The following is an 18,079-nucleotide window of genomic DNA, read 5'->3' as shown; positions in this document are numbered from 1 at the left end:
CTTGGCATCTATTACTGTTTTTGCTATAGCAGCTGATCCCCCAGCCAAGCTCCCCACAACCCCCAAAGCTGCTAAGATGGCCGGGATAGTAAATATGAAGCCACCTGTATGCAATTTTTTTCTAGATTGCTGTAATTTTTTTAATTGGGGGGTACTAAGTAATAATTTCATACCATGGCCCTTGGCAAGACAAGAGCTTTTTTTCTTGCGCTGCTTTTTCGTTAAAAGACTATCAAAAGTTTTAAGAGATTTAAGGCCTGCATAAGGTATCTGATACATAACACCCTTGGCCTTCATCCTAGGTTTATTATATACATATTCTGGGTTTACATAGCTTAATTAAGTGGCTTAAATTTATTTAATTTATCACAACCCCCACCCCAGTTTTTATTTGGTGTTCATAGCTATGGTGGTCCCCAATGCTGCTATTTTTTCACTTAAAGAAGCATCTTTGCTTACAAATCTACCAAATGCAGCCTCTTCTAATTTCTTGTCTGCAACATGTCGCCTCTCAAGATCAGAATGTGTGTTGTATGCTATGTCATGGTCTCTACAAGCAGCATCTAGGAGATTAACACCAGGGTCCCCTCTGTTTAATCTATGGTCCAATTTTGTACCGGGACCACAATACTGATAGCCTGGAATGTGTAGTTCAAATGGCAGCTTGTTTATGATGTCATTAACCAGCCCCCGACCCTCAGAGATATTCCAAAATTTAGGTGGTAGAGTATTAATAATTTTTATAAGATATCCAATGCCCTTAGTATCATTCACTATAAAATTGGACAATTTGGTGCTTATCATGTCCATAATTCCAATCTTTTCATTGTAAAAATTGTGGTTGCCAGCATTTTCCTCCCCAGCTATCACCAATAACCTATCTACAAGTTTCCTGACATCATCAACCCACACACATTCTTTAGGCAGGGTGTTGTATTGTTTGATTCCACTACCAGTCTTGATCTGAGACCATATGGGCTTGATTAAGTTGTTGTATTTTGCTCCACTGCTAGACTTGACTCTTTTTTGTGTGGGATCATTGTTCTGGTATAGAGCATCTGATTTTATTAATATTTCTTTGTAATGCTCATAGTCTTGATCTGTATAGTTGCCAGGCCTTTTCCTAGTTATCAGTTCCCACAATCCAGGTGTTCCGGGATACTTAACAAAACCACCTCTTTCTCCAAGATGAGATTCTGAATATACAATTAGATCATCTCCCATAAATGTTACTCTGAAATTGCCAATTTTATGTATGATGCTACCATCACGCTCTGTGTCAGCATATAGGCCAAAGACCTCATCTTTGTTGTCTTTAGGTGTGCTTAAATATTTTTGAGCAAGAAGACCCAATTCAATAGGATCCTGACTAGCTTCAATTCTTCTAGGACCAACAGGACTAGGTGTATGAATACTGGAAAGTGGGGTGAATGGATAATCTAATATGTTTCTTGCAGCTACAGGTACAAGCTCTGTGATCAAATTTTGATTTTGCTCTGTAACAGTTTTGATATTTTTACCTAATTCACTAATAGCATCAATAGTAGGCTGTTCTGTTTGCTTGTGTTGTTCATAGATTCCTCGTTCTCTGATTTCCATCCTTTAAATCTTTTTACAAGATAATCTCTTAATTTAAGATCATCAATAATTGGCCTTTTCATGGTTATTTATATATGTTTCAATGTCTAGAAAATTGTTAATTTTTTTTCTGTATTTGCCACTATTGGGTTTCCTTGTCATATCAATTGTGACAAACCCATAGCTGTCCTGGTTCCAGCGCCTACTGCAAAACTTGGAAAAATCATTGTAACTCAAGTCCCCACCTACATATTCATCATGTATGTGTTTGAGGTTGGTATGATCTTGATGAAACACACATATAAAATTGCTGTTGTCTCGGATCAGCTGCTTCGGTATTTTAGAAAAAGTCTGTGCCAGGTAGAAGCAATCTATGTTTTTGTGTCGGCCCTGTGTAAAAAAAATTCTAACCTTGTTTTGATTATCCAGTATAATGTCATCAAACACAACAACAGAATTATCGAGACATTCATGGAGTGGCTTAACATCTGATTCAAAAGTGGCTATATCCAGTCCATTATATAGCCTCATCAGCTGCTGATATTTTAATTGTTCCAAGCTCTTAGAGAAGACATACAAGTGACTGTTTTTCCAGTCTAACCAGTTGGGTGCCAATAAAAAATTATCAGCCATTAGTGTAGTTTACCCAACAATAAGACACCTAATATTATCAGGCAGCAATTTTCCATTTCTCTTATTCTGCTGTTCAGGTTCTGGCAGCCTTTTTATAACATCCCAGGTGTTCATAGTATCACTTTGTTTGCCTCGATCCAGCTGTGTTCTGGAAGTCCTAGCCATTTGACAAGTATCTTGTTGCCTTTTCTGCGGATGATTTTTTCTATGAGATATGTGTCAGGCTGGTTAGTTTTGCTGAGTTCTTCTTCATAAAACCTGCCTTTGAGAATTTCTCCTCGGTGATCTTTTATTATATATGTGTTAAGGGTCCCAGGTTTAACTTGAACCACTGTAAATAATTCACTGCTCCAGTTTCTGGTAAAGCCTCTTTTGAATAAGTGCTTATATTTGCTGATTCTTACTTGATCACCTACCTTGTATTTGGCTTTTCTTGTTGTTGGCTGGTATCTAGGATAATAAACAGTACTGATCAATTATTGCTCATCAGATGAAGTTACCTCAGAGGGTTTCATGTTGATTGTAGAATGGACCGAGTTGTTATATTTATGTAGAAGTTCTGGTAGGATTGTGAGCCATTTATAATTACCTTGGAGGGTAAATTGTTTATACATATGATTTTTTAGGGTTTTGTTGAATCTTTCTACAATAGAGGCCTTGAGATCACTGTAACTCGAGTAATGTTGTATTGAATGGCTTTTAATAAATTGTTGGAACACCGAATTATAGAATTCTTTGCCATTATCTGTTTGCAAATAGCGCGGTGATCTTCCACTCTGATTGATGATTGTCCTGAAGGCTTCTGTAACACATTTTCCAGTCTTGGATTTGAGTGGCACAGCCCAGGCAAATTTTGAAAATGTATGTATGACAGTGAGTAGATATTTGTAGCCCTTGTTGATCTTGTCTAAGTTTTTCAGCTGTCCACTTGCCATCTCAACCAAGTCACACTGCCATAAATCATCTATGCCTTTTGTAACCACTGGCAGTCTCTTATAATTATGTCTGGCTTGTCTGTGTAATTCATCAACAATAATTTGTCTAGACATAGTATGTAAACAAGAATATTGCAACTATAGGGTGTTCAGCAGCTGATACTACAGGATTTTCTAAATACAGTTTGTCTCCTATTTGTATATTAAATTCCAGAGAGCCATCATATTCAGCATAAGATGTCTCTAATGTATTGGGATCTGTAAAATCCTCTAACTCTACACTGGTGATTTTTGGTTTGTTGTCAGCATTTGTTATTGATAAGGTAGGGTAGTGGTGTGCCTGTGGTTGTAGCCAATATTTGATCTTGATTGGTCTAAGTGTGCCCCCAACAAAAAACTGGTAATAAAATTGTGCAATTGTGCAGGGGACAGCATATATATTTTGCCACCTGGTGTAAATGGTGAATCATATTCTTTGTTGGGGATACTGTATAATTCAAGAATTACTGTATGTTTAGGATTCTCGATTATGCCAGTTATTTCTTTTTCTGCTGTAAGCAATCTACTTGTTACAGATTCAAGGTGCTCATTGATAGTCCTAACAACATCATCATGGCCTGGCTTGATCTTTATGTCCACAACAAGTTTTTTGTATTGTTGCACAATTTCTTGTAGCTGGGTGGCAAAAACAGACATAGCATTTGCTTGGTTGGATTCCATGCTTCCTAGCTGTTGCTTGTTATTAGCTACAATTTGCTGTAAATTTTCAACAACTGCCAATTTTGAATTTTGAGCAGTAAGATCATGGACTTGTCTTCTGATATCCTCAAACAGCAGTTCATTAATATGTTGATTAGTTGGTAGAGTGGCCACTGTCTGAGTAAGTTGTTTGATCTCTGTCTGGATATTCTTGATATCTTCTGATTTCAATATGCGATTCACAGCTCTCTTAATATTTTTAAGTTCCTGTGATGTAGGCAGATTTGACACAGTATTTTGCAAAGATTCAAGTGCCAATTTCACATTATTTAATTCAGAAGCATCAGCCACACTTTGCATAGCATCTTGGAGCAGGGTTATGTCTACCTGAGTAGGTGTTGTTTGTTGTAAAATTTCAAGCTTTGTTTGGATATCATCGATCAAGTGATGAAAATGAGATAGCTCAGATTCAGTGTTGAGGTTTTCAAGTTTTGTGATCTGTTGCTGGACACTTACAAGGGTGTCTACAATACCAGGCAAGCGGGATTCTAGAGATTCTTGTACATTTGTCAGATCACTTTGCACTGCTGCTATGGTACCTTCAAGATGGGTTATGGTACTCTGAATTTTTCCAAAATCTTCATGTTTCAAGTTGCAGCTTGATGTTGGCAACACTCCGAGTTATAGCACTCAAAGCATCAGAAGATGGCAAGTTGTTCATAAAATTTTCAAGTGTCTCAATTTTTTCTTTAACCTCGGCTATGGCATTGTTCAAGGGGTCCAGATTAGGTATCTGTAGTGATTGAATCTGTTCTTTTAGAGTGGAAATCACTAGATCAAAATCTTCTTGTGATTTTATGGTTTTGACAATTGTTTGGAGCTGTGTCTGGACATTATTAATCTGTTCTTCCAATTGTTGTTTCAATTGCTCAGAGTTATTGGCCTGGGTCTTAAATTTGGCTTGAAGAGCTGCTACAGCCTCCTCTAAACTTTGAAAATTATCCAATGTTGCCAAGTCAGTATATTTCTGAAGCAGCAATTTGAGTTCTGAGTCAATTTTAAGAAGAGGGTCCATGCATTGTGATTGTAAATTTGTAATTTCTAGTTGAAGACTGGCATTCAGTGTGGTTTATAAAGCTTGTAAATCACTTCTTAATTTTTTGACTCTGACATCAAGCATCAGAATCTCATCACTGTGATCTTCATGCCTTGTATGGCCAAATATATCATTAGGCATTTTTGTTTTAGTGGTTATTTATTATTGAATGTCTAATTCTTAATTCTATAAAAAAAGGTATAAGCTTGTCATAGGATCCCGGGACCTCAATATATAAGCAGTCACCAGCAGAAACAGTATATACAGTGCCAGAAATCATGTTTGAGTGCTTAATTCTATAAATATTTCTCCCTATTGAAATCTTGACATTACCCTCGGGGGTTGTAATAAATTGTAATTGACCACCTACAGGTAACTGGTAGTGATTTAAATTATTGTTAAATATGTACAATGTTTTACACCATTCACCATTTTTCTACCATCAAATACAGTCAAACATCTTCTACACAGCTTGAATATTGTATTGGATTGCCTTGTTGTTTTCTGACTAAAGCTTCAAGACTCTGTATCAGAGTGTAATGGTGTGTGTCATCCCCTTCAATTAAGAGCAGATCAATCGGGACAGCAGAATCATCATCAAGTGTACTGATTCTGAGAGGTGCTATCAAGCAATTGCCACGGCCAGTAGAACAAATAAAAACATTAATAGATAATTGTTTACCATTGATATCCCTGGCCCTTTTTTCAAATTTATCAATATTCTGAACAGACATTGGATATTCTAAGCCCTCCAAAGCTTCATCAAAATTGTGTTCATATGGTTTATAATAAGTTATTCTCTGAGGATTTTTTAAAACTGGATACAAAGCAGCTAAAATACACCACAGAAAACATTTCTCATCATTATTTTCTATGTTAACCACGGCTCTTTTGTTTTTAATATTGGCAGGTAATGGCAGATATGTAGAACCTTGTAGTGGGCTGAATTCAGAAATATTGACATAGAGCTTGTGTGAAGATCCACATAGGCTCCAACCCGATTCTTTTGCTGCAAATTCAGAGTGTTTAATATTCAATTGCTCTATCAAACTGCTTATTAATTTGTCTAAATTTGCATTTGAATATACAGCTACAGTTTCTGTTATGTGGGGCTGTGTAAATTTTGTGCCATTTGGTTTCTTATATTGTGTAAACAATTTGAGGGACAGCTTATAAGAGCCATTTTGTGCATTTAGAATTGCCTGCACATCAGGATTTATACTGTTCAAAAAATTCTTAATATCACATCTTGGCTCTGATTCAAAACAGTGATCCCTAAGTTGGCCAGCAAAACTGCTATGGATAGGTGGTGCATAGCGTGGCTGCTTTGCCGGTCTAGCATTAACAGGTGTTTCATGCTTCCTTTTCAGACCAGATGTAGATGGCTGTGAGGGCAATATTGATGACTGTACATAACAAGTACACTTATGCCTATTGTAATATGCTTTGCTTAATATTTTATGGCATCTTGGGCACAATTTAGTAGCCTTTCTGCTTTTCTTAGGATCACAATTATGCTGGTGCCTAGCCCAATTAGAACTAGATATATTTTTATTGCATTGATTGCAATATTTCAAGTTTGGCATTTTTATTGTTTGTTTATATAAAATTTCTTGGTCCAAAAAACAGAACTATGGATAGAATGCCAAAACAATTATAACAGCAGTTAGTGGCTGAGCTGGTGCTTTTATACCCAGACAACAGCAGTAACTAGGCTCTGGTGATCCCAATATAAAATAATTTTGCTCTATTATGCTGTTGTATAACACACTTTACCAGGTATCAAACCTGGAAGCTATCAGCTGGATATCAGCTAGCAGTGAATATTCTCAAAGTCTCACGTGTGGGGATATTATTCTGCCACATGTATTTCAATCTCACACATTTTACCAGGTCTCAAAAACCAGGAGCCCTTGATTACAAGGCAGCAAGACTAGCACTTCTCCATGGGAGGCCTCAAACCCAGGAGCCTTTGATTACAATGCATATAATACCAACACTTTGCCATCAGGGGAGGCCTACACATTTTTACCAGGTTTCAGACCCGGAGCCCTTGATTACAAGGCAGCAATATTAACAGTTCTCCATGGGGAGGCCTCAAACCCAGAAGCCTTTGATTACAAGGCATATAGGCCATGGGACTATGCCCACACTCTACTGAGTATCAGAGCCCAGGAGCTCTGAGCTGGATATCAGCTAATACAGTCAAAATTGGATTTTATCTGTGCAGTGAATATTCTGAAAGTCTTACTTGTGTATATATTATTTCAGAGCAAAGCATTTTAGATTGGAGTCAGGTTTGCATGACAGCATACAAGAGGGTAATGTTCTTTTACTAAGAATTTTCCCCCTATTACACAGAAATATTAATTGAAGTTTTATGCTCTTCCAGTGAATTACATAGAAATATCAATAATGCCCCCTTTCAGCTTATTTTTCTGTGTAGATTATATCCCATGCGTGCCAGAATATGAAAGCCGCCAGGCGTGCATAATTTATTGCCCGGGACAAGCAATTACTTAACTCAGAAATGCATCAATTTTCCCGATCGAAACTGTCTGACAGACTAATACATTTCTGAGTTAAGTAATTGCTTGCCCCGGGCAATAAAACTGATCAAAGATTAGAAAGAAAACATGTAACAGTTCAATTTTGCAGCCTGCCTTTGTCCAAGGTAATCCTGTATTGAATTAGATCTGTAAGTTGTTAAAGCATGAGGATATGAGCATTTTTGGCTTAGTTTTAAGTGTAGCCAAAACAATATCAAGAGGGGTATATCACAGATGTAGCTCACAGATGTGGCTTTTGTACACATGGCCGAATCAATCTGTTGAGGCTTCTTCATTTGTACACTAGAATTCAGGATTCTTGGGATTTTGACAGAGTGGCACACTATAAGCAATAAGATCATATGGGTACTTGACATAGTTTTAAGTGTAGCCAAATCTTTCTGTTGAGGCTTCTTCATTTGTACACTAGGATTCAGAATTCTTGGGATTAAGAGCATATCACACTTGAACAATTGGGGCATATGGGCATCTTGGCATAGTTTTAAGTGTAGCCAAATCGGGCTGTTTAATCATATGGTTCTTCATTTGTTGTGCTTATAATACCACAAATACAACTACTAAACTCCTAATCTACACGCACATGTTATGAAATCTGTGGCAACACTTGGAGTAATAAGATAACAGATGGAATCGGGAGAGCTAACTGGAAGAAAACGAGGGAGATGTTCTATTTGTCGGAGAACAAGGGATATAAAGATTGATTCCACCTACTCTGCTTTCTACAAATTAATTTTCAAGAAACATTCTATAAAGACACGAAGAGCTGTAAAAATCATGAAAATTGAAATGTTCACAACTATAATAATCATATTTAAAAGTGTTTCAACTACATGATTTTTACATTTTCATATGATTTCTGAGAAAATTATTACTGAATGTAAGGAAGTTACGCCCTTCAAAGTACAGTTATATTCATTGATGTATAAAAATTAGCTGTGTATTAGAGTTTCGTGAAACTACGTACGTGCATTAAAAGCCTATAAAAACGATTTTATGAATATTTTAGACGTAGACTGAAGAAAAGACACAAAAATAGAGAAAAGTAAGTTGGGATCCAAATTGCACCTCATTTGACCCTCCGCGGGTGTAAAATAGCTTGGTCCTTTCAGGAATATTGAAGCTTCAGTCAATATGTATGTTTCACTGGCAATACTTGAAAGGACGAAATAATATTTGATTCTTGAACAAGATTATATTTGAAAATCTGATTGATATGTCTTTGTTAAATGTTGATTATTGTATCAATTCTTATTATAAAACCATCTTTGGCGGAATGTAATTGTTTTCTTCATTGAAGAAGCATTTGGATCTTGTGGGGTGAAATGCCCCCTTTTTCCTGTGAATTGGTAACCTGAGTGCTCCTTCTCACGAGATATTTAGTAAGAGAAGGCTTATGTTTAAATTATGGCGTATTAATACCGAGTAATTAGGACATTTTTAAACAGATCATTAATCAAGTCACTTATTTTCAACTGGAAATGTTAAATTTCCTTTATCCACTCATTGTTTTAAGGCAATGCCTGTTTTTAGTTTTGCATTAGATATATCTACACTCACCTTGAGCTAAAGGGCTGTATTTCATGAGACTGACACTGGCGGCACCAGCGCTTTGCCCACCGATCGTCACTTGTTCAGGATTTCCACCAAAATATCGAATGTACTTGTTCACCCACTGGAGAGCTGCGAGTTGGTCTAGAAGCCCATAATTACCTGGCATTTCTTCCACCTCGAAGGAAAGGAAGCCTTAAAGGACAAGAAAGATAAGATGAGATGTAGAAGCAAAATATAATTTAGTAAAGGAATGAAACACTCATATGATTAGGTTTTTCATGATTTTGCATATTTTCTATAGTAAGATCAAGATGATATATCTACGTAACAGAATATATTTTAACCATTTTTCCTTCAATGCAGGAAAATTCAGGTTTTCAACGTACAGAGAACTTCCTTTAAAACTTGGTTATTTCCAAAGTGAATTAAATTTGATCGTCTTTGTGTAGATCGAAGCAGACTGGCTTTGCTGGCTGACAATAACTTAGCTATTGATCACATTTTTGTACAAAGTAGTTATTATACACAAAGGGTATCCATCCCACCAAAGAATATGACCCCCCCCCCCCCAAAGTAGCCATTGTGCTGTACGGAAATTGTTTTTGATAGACAAGAGTTTACGAGAAAATTATTTGTGCGTAGAAACCATACATTAAAATCCTTTTCACACGCATGTTATTGGTTCTGAATTTATAAACTATAGATTTACGTGAAACCTAAATCAGCTGCTCTCATCTAAATGATTCTAAGAATTGTAAGAGGCTTTAGAGTAACAGTGTAAATATTATGATTAAATTATAAGAGAACATCTTAGATCGGAAATGAGAGATTCTGCGTATCTTGCATTAAAAAATGTTATTTGTCTAGTTTATATCCATTTTGTAAATTTTGCTTGCAAATACGCCAACTCTCTGCAAGGAATCCATAGAAAGTGTGCTCGACTCTCAACAAAACTATATTTTCCCTTAACTGTAACGAAGTTCAGTTATTATTCTCCATACACCACAAGAACAAAGTTACTGTAAACAAAACCACACAACATGGGAAATAATGTGTTCCATCTAGTGTTATTTTTCACATGAATAGTAATGTAAGCTACATTGAGTTTTATGGCTTTATGACATACGTTATATTCGTACGAGCAAGCTTTATGCAGAACTGTCATTCGAACAACTAATAGAATTTCTCAGAAGTCGCCTACATTTCTTTACGCTGACTTCGTTCTTGCAGAGAAGGAAAAAAACTGACCATTTACTTCTCTATCTAGTATATATTATGGGTAACTTACAATGCACTTTGTGAAGCTGAGTAAAATTATTATGGCATACAGATTATTTCTAATAGAACAACATTGTAGACATGATGCCTTCGCTTTTTATTTCGTATAATAAAGCACGAAGGAGAAGAAATCTGTTCACAAGTTTGTTTTCGCTTTTCAAAACGTTCCTTCAACTTTAGTCAATGTTTGTTAATTTACTTATCACATCATCAACAACAACAAAATCAGATCAAATAACATAAATTTTATGTGGCTCTCATAGAAGTGGTTATATTACGAAGGAAGCGAGCAAGCTGGCACCTCGACGTTTATGATTTTTCACTTTTTTTTGTTCGTTCGAAAAGACCTCACCCTGTCCTTCCCCTAGCTATGGCTATTTTGGCATCTCACTCAGATATTTCTAAACCTGCTAAATCAGAAATTTTAGGTTTAAATCCATGATTTGAATAGTATTAAAAAAATCTTCTTATCGTCTTGTGTGTTCTGTAGAAGACAATGGCAAACAATCATTGGTTCACTAGCCGGTGTTCGATTTCAATACTGGCGAATTAGACTAGTTTCAAAAATTTGGGAGCGAAACCACTTAAGTCTAATACTATGTGTCTGATATGGTGGTATTTGAAAGGGGATTAAGGGTGAATCCGCCAATAAGGCAATAACATAAAATAATTATGTATTCCCATACTTTGAAAGAAGTTACTTGGGTCCTCCCGCACTGGAAAATTTTCAAATACCACACGCACGTCTGAGTAATGGAATTATGAAGGGTGCAAATATATATTCCCTTCTTGGAATTCGAATCCAGGACTGCCACAAAGCCAGAGGTCCTGGGTTCGAATCCTGGGCAAGGCATTGTGATCCCTTATATGATCCCTTTCATAATGTCAATGACGCAGCGCGCGTTGTGATATTCCCTCGCCTTTCTGCGCACCCCTGTTAAACACTCATAAAAGTAAACTAACAATAATTATCCCAGTATTGGTATTTCATACTTTCAAATTCCATGCTTTTCTGTTTGTTTGTTTTTTAAATCTTGTATAAGTAGTTCAACTAATGAAGATAACTCATTTTATTGGTCAATTTTTATATATGTCAGGGCTTATTTACGGATATTTTAGATCTTAAATGTGTGTTTTATTTTGTAAATTTTAGTGATTTTGATGCTACATGGTAGTTAAACTAGTTATTGAAAGAGAGACCTGTTGCCAGCTTGGCCCTTTTTGCAACCAGATCTGGCTCTTTTACAAACATCCTTAGCTCCAAAAAAATCATGAAGAACTCAAAGAAGCTTTCCAGCTACACAGGAAGAATCTAGCTCGAAATCTTGCTCCTACCTAAGGAAACCAACAAATTAACATCACATAATATGGTCTAGAATGTTGAGTTTCGGCATCCACCATTTTTTTTTTTTTTTTTTTGGATGAGAAAGTTTCTATTTATCCTGACACGCACAGTGTCTAAATAATAATTTAAACAATCAATCGCTCAATATTTGAGCATAGATCTCACGTGGTATATAAACCTAGAATACCTGGTTTTGGAATGTCTTATCTTAGACTTGATTAATTGATTGATTTGTTGTTTTAAGTCCACTTTATGCACAGATAGGCTAATCGGGAGTTAACCTACAGTTTAAAGTGGAATCCGAACCACTATGTGCCTTCACCGGGTATCGAATCCGGGACCCCTTGATTACAAGGCAACGACGCAATCACTACGCCATCGGGGAGGCCTTCTTATTTTAGACATCGCAGAAATGAAAGGAGGAATGAGCTGATATTTCACAATACAATAAAGCTTTCGTTCATAACTACTGGACAATTATGATCCGACTTACCGAGAGGTCCAAGTCGATATTGGGGCACAACAAGGATAATGTCATTATCCAGAAGATAATCGGGCTTGAACTTGTGTGAAGAACCAAAGATGAAAGCGCCTCCGTGGTAGAAAACGAAAACTGGGAGCTGAGTTTCGGCTTCTAACTGAAATTGGAAAGAATATAGTTTGACAGTGGCGTAGCATGAGCATTTCGGATGGGAACGCCAAGTTAGAAGGAAGGGTAGGCCTTTTTTTTTTTTTTTTTTTTGCTTAAGAGTTTACTTATGGAATTAGCCGACATATGTATTGTCTATTTAAAATCACAATTTCATTGTGTTTATTACATTAAGTCAGCCGGGTTCCGATAAAACATGATCCATGCTTGTTTTATGTAGAAAATAAGATGCCTCAGTGTGCAATAAATGCTTGGAGCACTGGTGTTTTATACCATTTTTAATTAGATTGCTCAAGTCAGAAACACCGTACACCATTCGGAGTATTTTGCTCCACACGTAACACATGTGTAGCAAAACAGTATTTTATAATCAAGGAAACCTTTCGGCATGACGCAAGTAATTAAAAAACCTACCTCAATCACAAGCGCCTTTAGAACAACAGTAGACTTCATTGTTGTGGATGATACAACTATTGAATGATTTGGTTTATTTTACTTCGCTTTCTATCACTTTTGGCTAATCGCAAATATGAATATGAGTGATGATATTGATGAAGTTGATGAAGAGACACTCACAAAGAACAAACATGCGTAGGCTCGGGATTCGAACCGGAAACCTCTCGCGCTGTGCAAAACACACTGACACGAAGGGGGGGGGGGGGGGGTGGATGATCGTACACTCTACTGACGTAACAGTGCCTATTAGTAGTAATTCAGAGTTTCAGACCACTGTTTATTGTATCTTGAGAATGCTGATAAACATTTTAAAATAATTTTTTCAAGAGATCATACAATGTTAAGAGTTTTGAAAAGAATACTAAACATTTCCACTGGCACAATATTAGGCAGTTAGATACTAACGAAAAAATATTTTTTTAAATAAATAGTTTTGTGGGTTAGGTGGTAGAGCAGCCACAGGCTGAACTTCTACCACGAGGACTTTATCAACTTGTTTGACAAAAACGTTTTTGTTCTTTTAGTTTTTAATGCACTTCACTGTTCTTGCGATAAATTACACGATGCAGTGGTCATTAAAGAAAGATACGTCAGTCAATATTGCTTCTTGTAGCATCACACAGCATGAGCAGAGGCACGAGCGCTAAAAACCGGGTAGGAATTCTACTTCTGTCGTCTGCATCGGAAGTACAGCGCCTTAAACCGGAAGGCAGGAAAGGTCACATGGCCCCTAGAACCAATCAGGTCTCCGTACGCCAAACCTAGCCGGCGTCCGGCAAGCAAAGACATTAGAGAAATGCTACAAGGAGAGCTGTTAGTGGAGCGTTGTAGACGGATCGCGAAAAATAGCTTTTATAATGCCATTATGCTCAAACATGTATATAATTAGTCACGTTTTACTTTATATTTACAGCATTTATGCATTTTTAAAATTTTAAATCAGGGAACGCCGGGCGTATGGGCGTATGGACGTATTAGGACGCTACGCTACTGTAGTTTGATACTTTCCTGTTGGTCCATTGTAGCTATTGCCTTTACAATATGGCTCCCAAAAACGATATTGCACTATGCCATCAAACGTTTACCTCTTGTACAAAATAAAATAAATAAATAAATGTAAGGCGAAACGCATCCACCTGTAAAAGCACACGCTCACACTGCACAGCTATAGGCTCAACCAACTGCCACTTTGGAGCACTTCTACCCTTCTTTTCCTTGGCTCGACCTTTGTCTGTATAACATGACATGAAATGCATATAGTATTGTGATATTACATAAATTATTCCGACTGAAATGAAATTATATGCGTGAAATATACATTTTTTAGGTTGACATTAATTTTTCAGGGAAAGGAGACTTACTTGGTGCCCCTTTGCCTCCACTTCCGAACGTCCATACAAATACGAATGGTACTCGTAGAAGTGCCCGAAATGTTTTTTGGATTATGAATTGGAGACTCCTAAGTCATGATTTGTACAAAACGTGACTTAATACCTATGTTTAATACATTAAATGTAATGATTCTACGATCACGTACCTGTGGAATGAAGACATTAAGATTTAGACAGTCCTCAGAATCGGTTGAATCTCTCTGAGGCAGTGCATCGAGGTCGTGATTGAAGCGTGGGAAACGGGTGGCCATTGCGTTGCCTATTTTGATTTCAGGGCATTTTTGGCCAAGTTCGGTTGCATCCAATGTAGAGTTAAATGTTTCCAGAGGCCTTGGTGGCTGAAAGAAAATATTTCGATTATAACTAGGCTCACTATTCATTTGCTATGTTAAAACCACAGTTAATTAGCGTAAGACCGACTAATATAGATTCGATTTGTACAGTCAGATGCATAAGTATTACCAAACAAATTGGCCATCGCCATGTTTATTCTCTTTTATTTAACTCATTGGGAGATTCAAGAATTGGAAAAAATGCCAAACAAGCTGCCGACACCCTCTGTACCAGCCATTAAAAACACGTAGGATACAAGAGAAAAGTTACTGAACATAATCATAGACAATTTGTCGAGGAATACTTGTGCATCCCACTGTATACGTTCTGCTTGCATGCAATTATAGAAACACAAGAGTTGACTGTTAAATATATTTCAAGTCAATATCATGCATTAGTTTCAATCACAGGCAACAACAAGAAACTTAAACAAAATGACATCTCAGAAGGTTTTTAAAATTTCCCTAGCTGATTTTATGGATTCAGCAGTGATGTGCACTGAGGAGTAGATAGTCTAGCAGAGATAGATCAATCAATCAATAAATCAACAGTGGGGGAGTGGTTATCACAGCGCGCTACGATACCAGGAGTTCCGAATTCGAACCCCGACCTGGACATGGGTGTTCTTTGTGTTTGTCCCTTCATTAATTTTATCGTATCATCTTCACAATTAACCAAATGTGACAAAAAAAGCGACGCTAAGTAACAAAGATGAAATTTAATCATTGATTGATTGCTTGATTTGGTTTATTTTACTTCGTTTTTCCGCCAATTGGGCTAATCGTGAAGATGATGCGATAAAATTGATGAAGGGACACACACAAAAAATACCCATGACCAAGCCGAGATTCGAACCCACGATCTCTGGCTTAGTAGTCAAATCAAATCTTTTTTATTTTCGAATAGGGTGGGGTTACATGTACTTTTTTCTTTTTTTAGTACTCATTCATCATTTTGCAATCTTTTCCTGTTATTGACATTCTTTTTTTAGAAATACTGGGCTCTAAAGAGGGGAGGGGTATGACCCACACCAACCCCCTCCCTATTGAGCACGCCACTGATTGCTACCCAATGTGTTGACGTCACCGCACGTCACTGGGATTCAGGTTAGCGGAATTCGAAAATCCCCTAAGTTTACAGTGGCGGCTCATGGTCTGGCTCTATGGGTGTGCACTTCAGTCTATCGTCCAGAAGTGAAATACATCCCTGTGAAATACTCACACCAGTTTTGCGTACATAATGAAGCTTAATATATTGGCAACCCAAGTTTTGATCACCTTTCACTGAAAATGGGGCTATGACAGATTTATACGTATTTCCTCATTTGTTTTACAAATTTCAAATATTTCGGAAATTATCCAGCCCATCACGAGAAGATCGATGCTATTGTGCAGTATGTAATTCAGCATTCGATTACCTGACAAAATTACTCAAAACATAGAAATACCGATCTACATTACTATTGTCGATTTGCAAAATATTTCGTAAAAACTTTCTCCCCGGTTCTGCTGATATTAATGAACAAGGAGAATAATAACATTGCCGTACACCAAAGAAGCCGATCCAACTACCACATGGAGGAAATCAGGTGTAATTTTATCTAGCCGTTGTTTATTTCTAATGATAAACTGATCAAACCAAGCAAATCAAGCGAAATCAAGATAATAATAAATGTTAAAGCAAATAACAATACTCACTGCCCTGCTTCGTAATCGTACTTCAGAATTTCCCTTCTCTTCCGCCGTATTCATATATTACTGCAGTTGCTACAGGCTTTGTAGCTAACTTCCCTCCAAAAATTCAATAACGTTAAGTCTGCTTTCGCTATGTACAGTTTCCATTTTCATCATGAAATCAAACACTTTTGCACTGCACTGAAACAGGGACGACCTTTTGACAGCGTTAAATAATTTTGTAACGCAGCAACAGCCACACAATGCAAAACAGCTGACTATTTTATGCACGCTCCCTCCCGCGGGTTGATAATTCGGCTACTGCGCCACAGAGGCCGTTTATTTTGACCAAGATGCACGAAGCAAAGGCATTCTTAAAACACCCGTTTTGGTTTCAGTTGCCCTCTCCTTCTTTTCTTACCCTGTTGTGCTCGGGACAATATACCATCGAAATTTCCCTTTAAAAAAAATCCCTCAATTTGCGATGGTGTATGGGTTGCATCGACTGCGTCACACTATCTCCAATGGAATGGGTTTGCAACACTACATTCGTTCGCACACAGATCGCTGTGTTCATAGCCTTCCTAAATGATGCAACCTCCCCTCATAGGGCGCTCAAGCCAAAATACCCAATATGCGACTGCTGCAACAGTGTCATTGCGAGCGAAACTACCATTGTGTTCCAGCCCCGATCGCGGCCTGGTCTACGCGGGTTGATATCACTGATCGCAGGCTTCTCCACCATCTCTCTTGGTGGAGCGGCGTGGGAACACTTGATGTTTCGAAGGAAATAGAGTTCAATAAATAAGTATAATAATAATGATTTCCATTACAGATTTGTTTGGGTGTGCACGTGCGAATGTGCGAATAGGCAGAAGCCGCTACTGGATGTTTAACGAATATCTCGTGATAAAACTCAGAATTGCGGTTTAGAAATATGTTAATCTTGATATATTATTTCAGGTAGATATTACTAGCTCTTGAAACAAGTGCAGTTAACAAAAGGAATGCAGAAATTTATGAAAACCTGTCAAATACAGCTAGCTTCAACACAGAATACGTACACTTTCTTCTAATCGCTCGCCATGTGTCAACAATAGCGAATAGCAAGCACCCTTCCCAGATAAAGTGTAAGAATGTATGCTCAGCTCATGCTCACTTCGTGTACGTAAACTTTGTAGTTTCCCTATCCATTGGTGACCGTCATAAACAGTTCCTTTATAATAAACACGTAAACTGCCTCACGAAAATTTCACCACCTATAACAATTCTTACTAGTTCCCATTTATATAGAACATAAGTTTACTACCTTTTTCTGTGCACTCAATGACGATTACATTTATAAAGTCCCCTCCCCACCTCATTTTGTAAAAGTACAAATTCCTGCGTATTTCTTGAAAAGTTTTCACTCTGTGCCATTCCGAAAGAAAGCAATGCCCCCACAACTTCAAAAATTATCAGTTACTTCAGGCCATTTTCGTCTAATGCAACTTACCTTAAATCTTCCTACACCACTTGTTGAGTGAGCATAAGGAATGCCCAGGAACTGGTAAATCGTCCTTCCACTTCTGGAGGTGGTGGTCGAACCAATAACCGATCCCAAATAAGGGATATGAACCTGTGGGGGACTCATGGTCGCTACAGCGCCAAGAACTAGCAGAATCAAATATCTCATAGTTTCTAATCTGGATGAATGCGTTTGGCTGCAACTAAAAACTGTAAGTTGAGGGTTGGCCAATTGCTGGTTCCAGAAATGTTTTTCATCCAATCATTCAAGTTGCTCCTTACCGTTATCTCTCTTCCATTTGCTGATTTATTCCTGTATTCAAGTTCATGTTAACCTATTTTTGTACCTAAGCAATTTCTAATTCTAGACCCAAAGCACATCAATT

At 37.4% G+C, this 18,079-nt stretch overlaps 1 protein-coding gene across 1 annotated transcript in view; it reads right to left on the bottom strand.

The window, feature by feature from the left end:
* Nucleotides 1-18,079, bottom strand: part of LOC145988398 (cocaine esterase-like) — a 103,874-nt gene extending 85,795 nt beyond the window's left edge. Inside the window, exons 1-4 of the mRNA XM_083123281.1 lie at nt 17,683-18,079; nt 14,328-14,519; nt 12,179-12,323; nt 9,069-9,254 (exon numbers count right to left, since the gene is read on the bottom strand). Of these exons, the coding sequence (XP_082979407.1) occupies nt 9,069-9,254; nt 12,179-12,323; nt 14,328-14,519; nt 17,683-17,862 (703 nt within the window). The 5' untranslated portion in view covers nt 17,863-18,079. The remainder of the gene's footprint in view (nt 1-9,068; nt 9,255-12,178; nt 12,324-14,327; nt 14,520-17,682) is intronic.

This window comes from Lepisma saccharinum, chromosome 5, assembly GCF_977018435.1.
Source record: "Lepisma saccharinum chromosome 5, izLepSacc3.1, whole genome shotgun sequence".
NCBI classification, from domain to species: Eukaryota; Metazoa; Arthropoda; class Insecta; order Zygentoma; family Lepismatidae; genus Lepisma; species Lepisma saccharinum.
The sequence above is the reverse complement of the archived record's forward strand: the minus strand, read 5'-3'. Positions and strand labels throughout refer to the sequence as shown.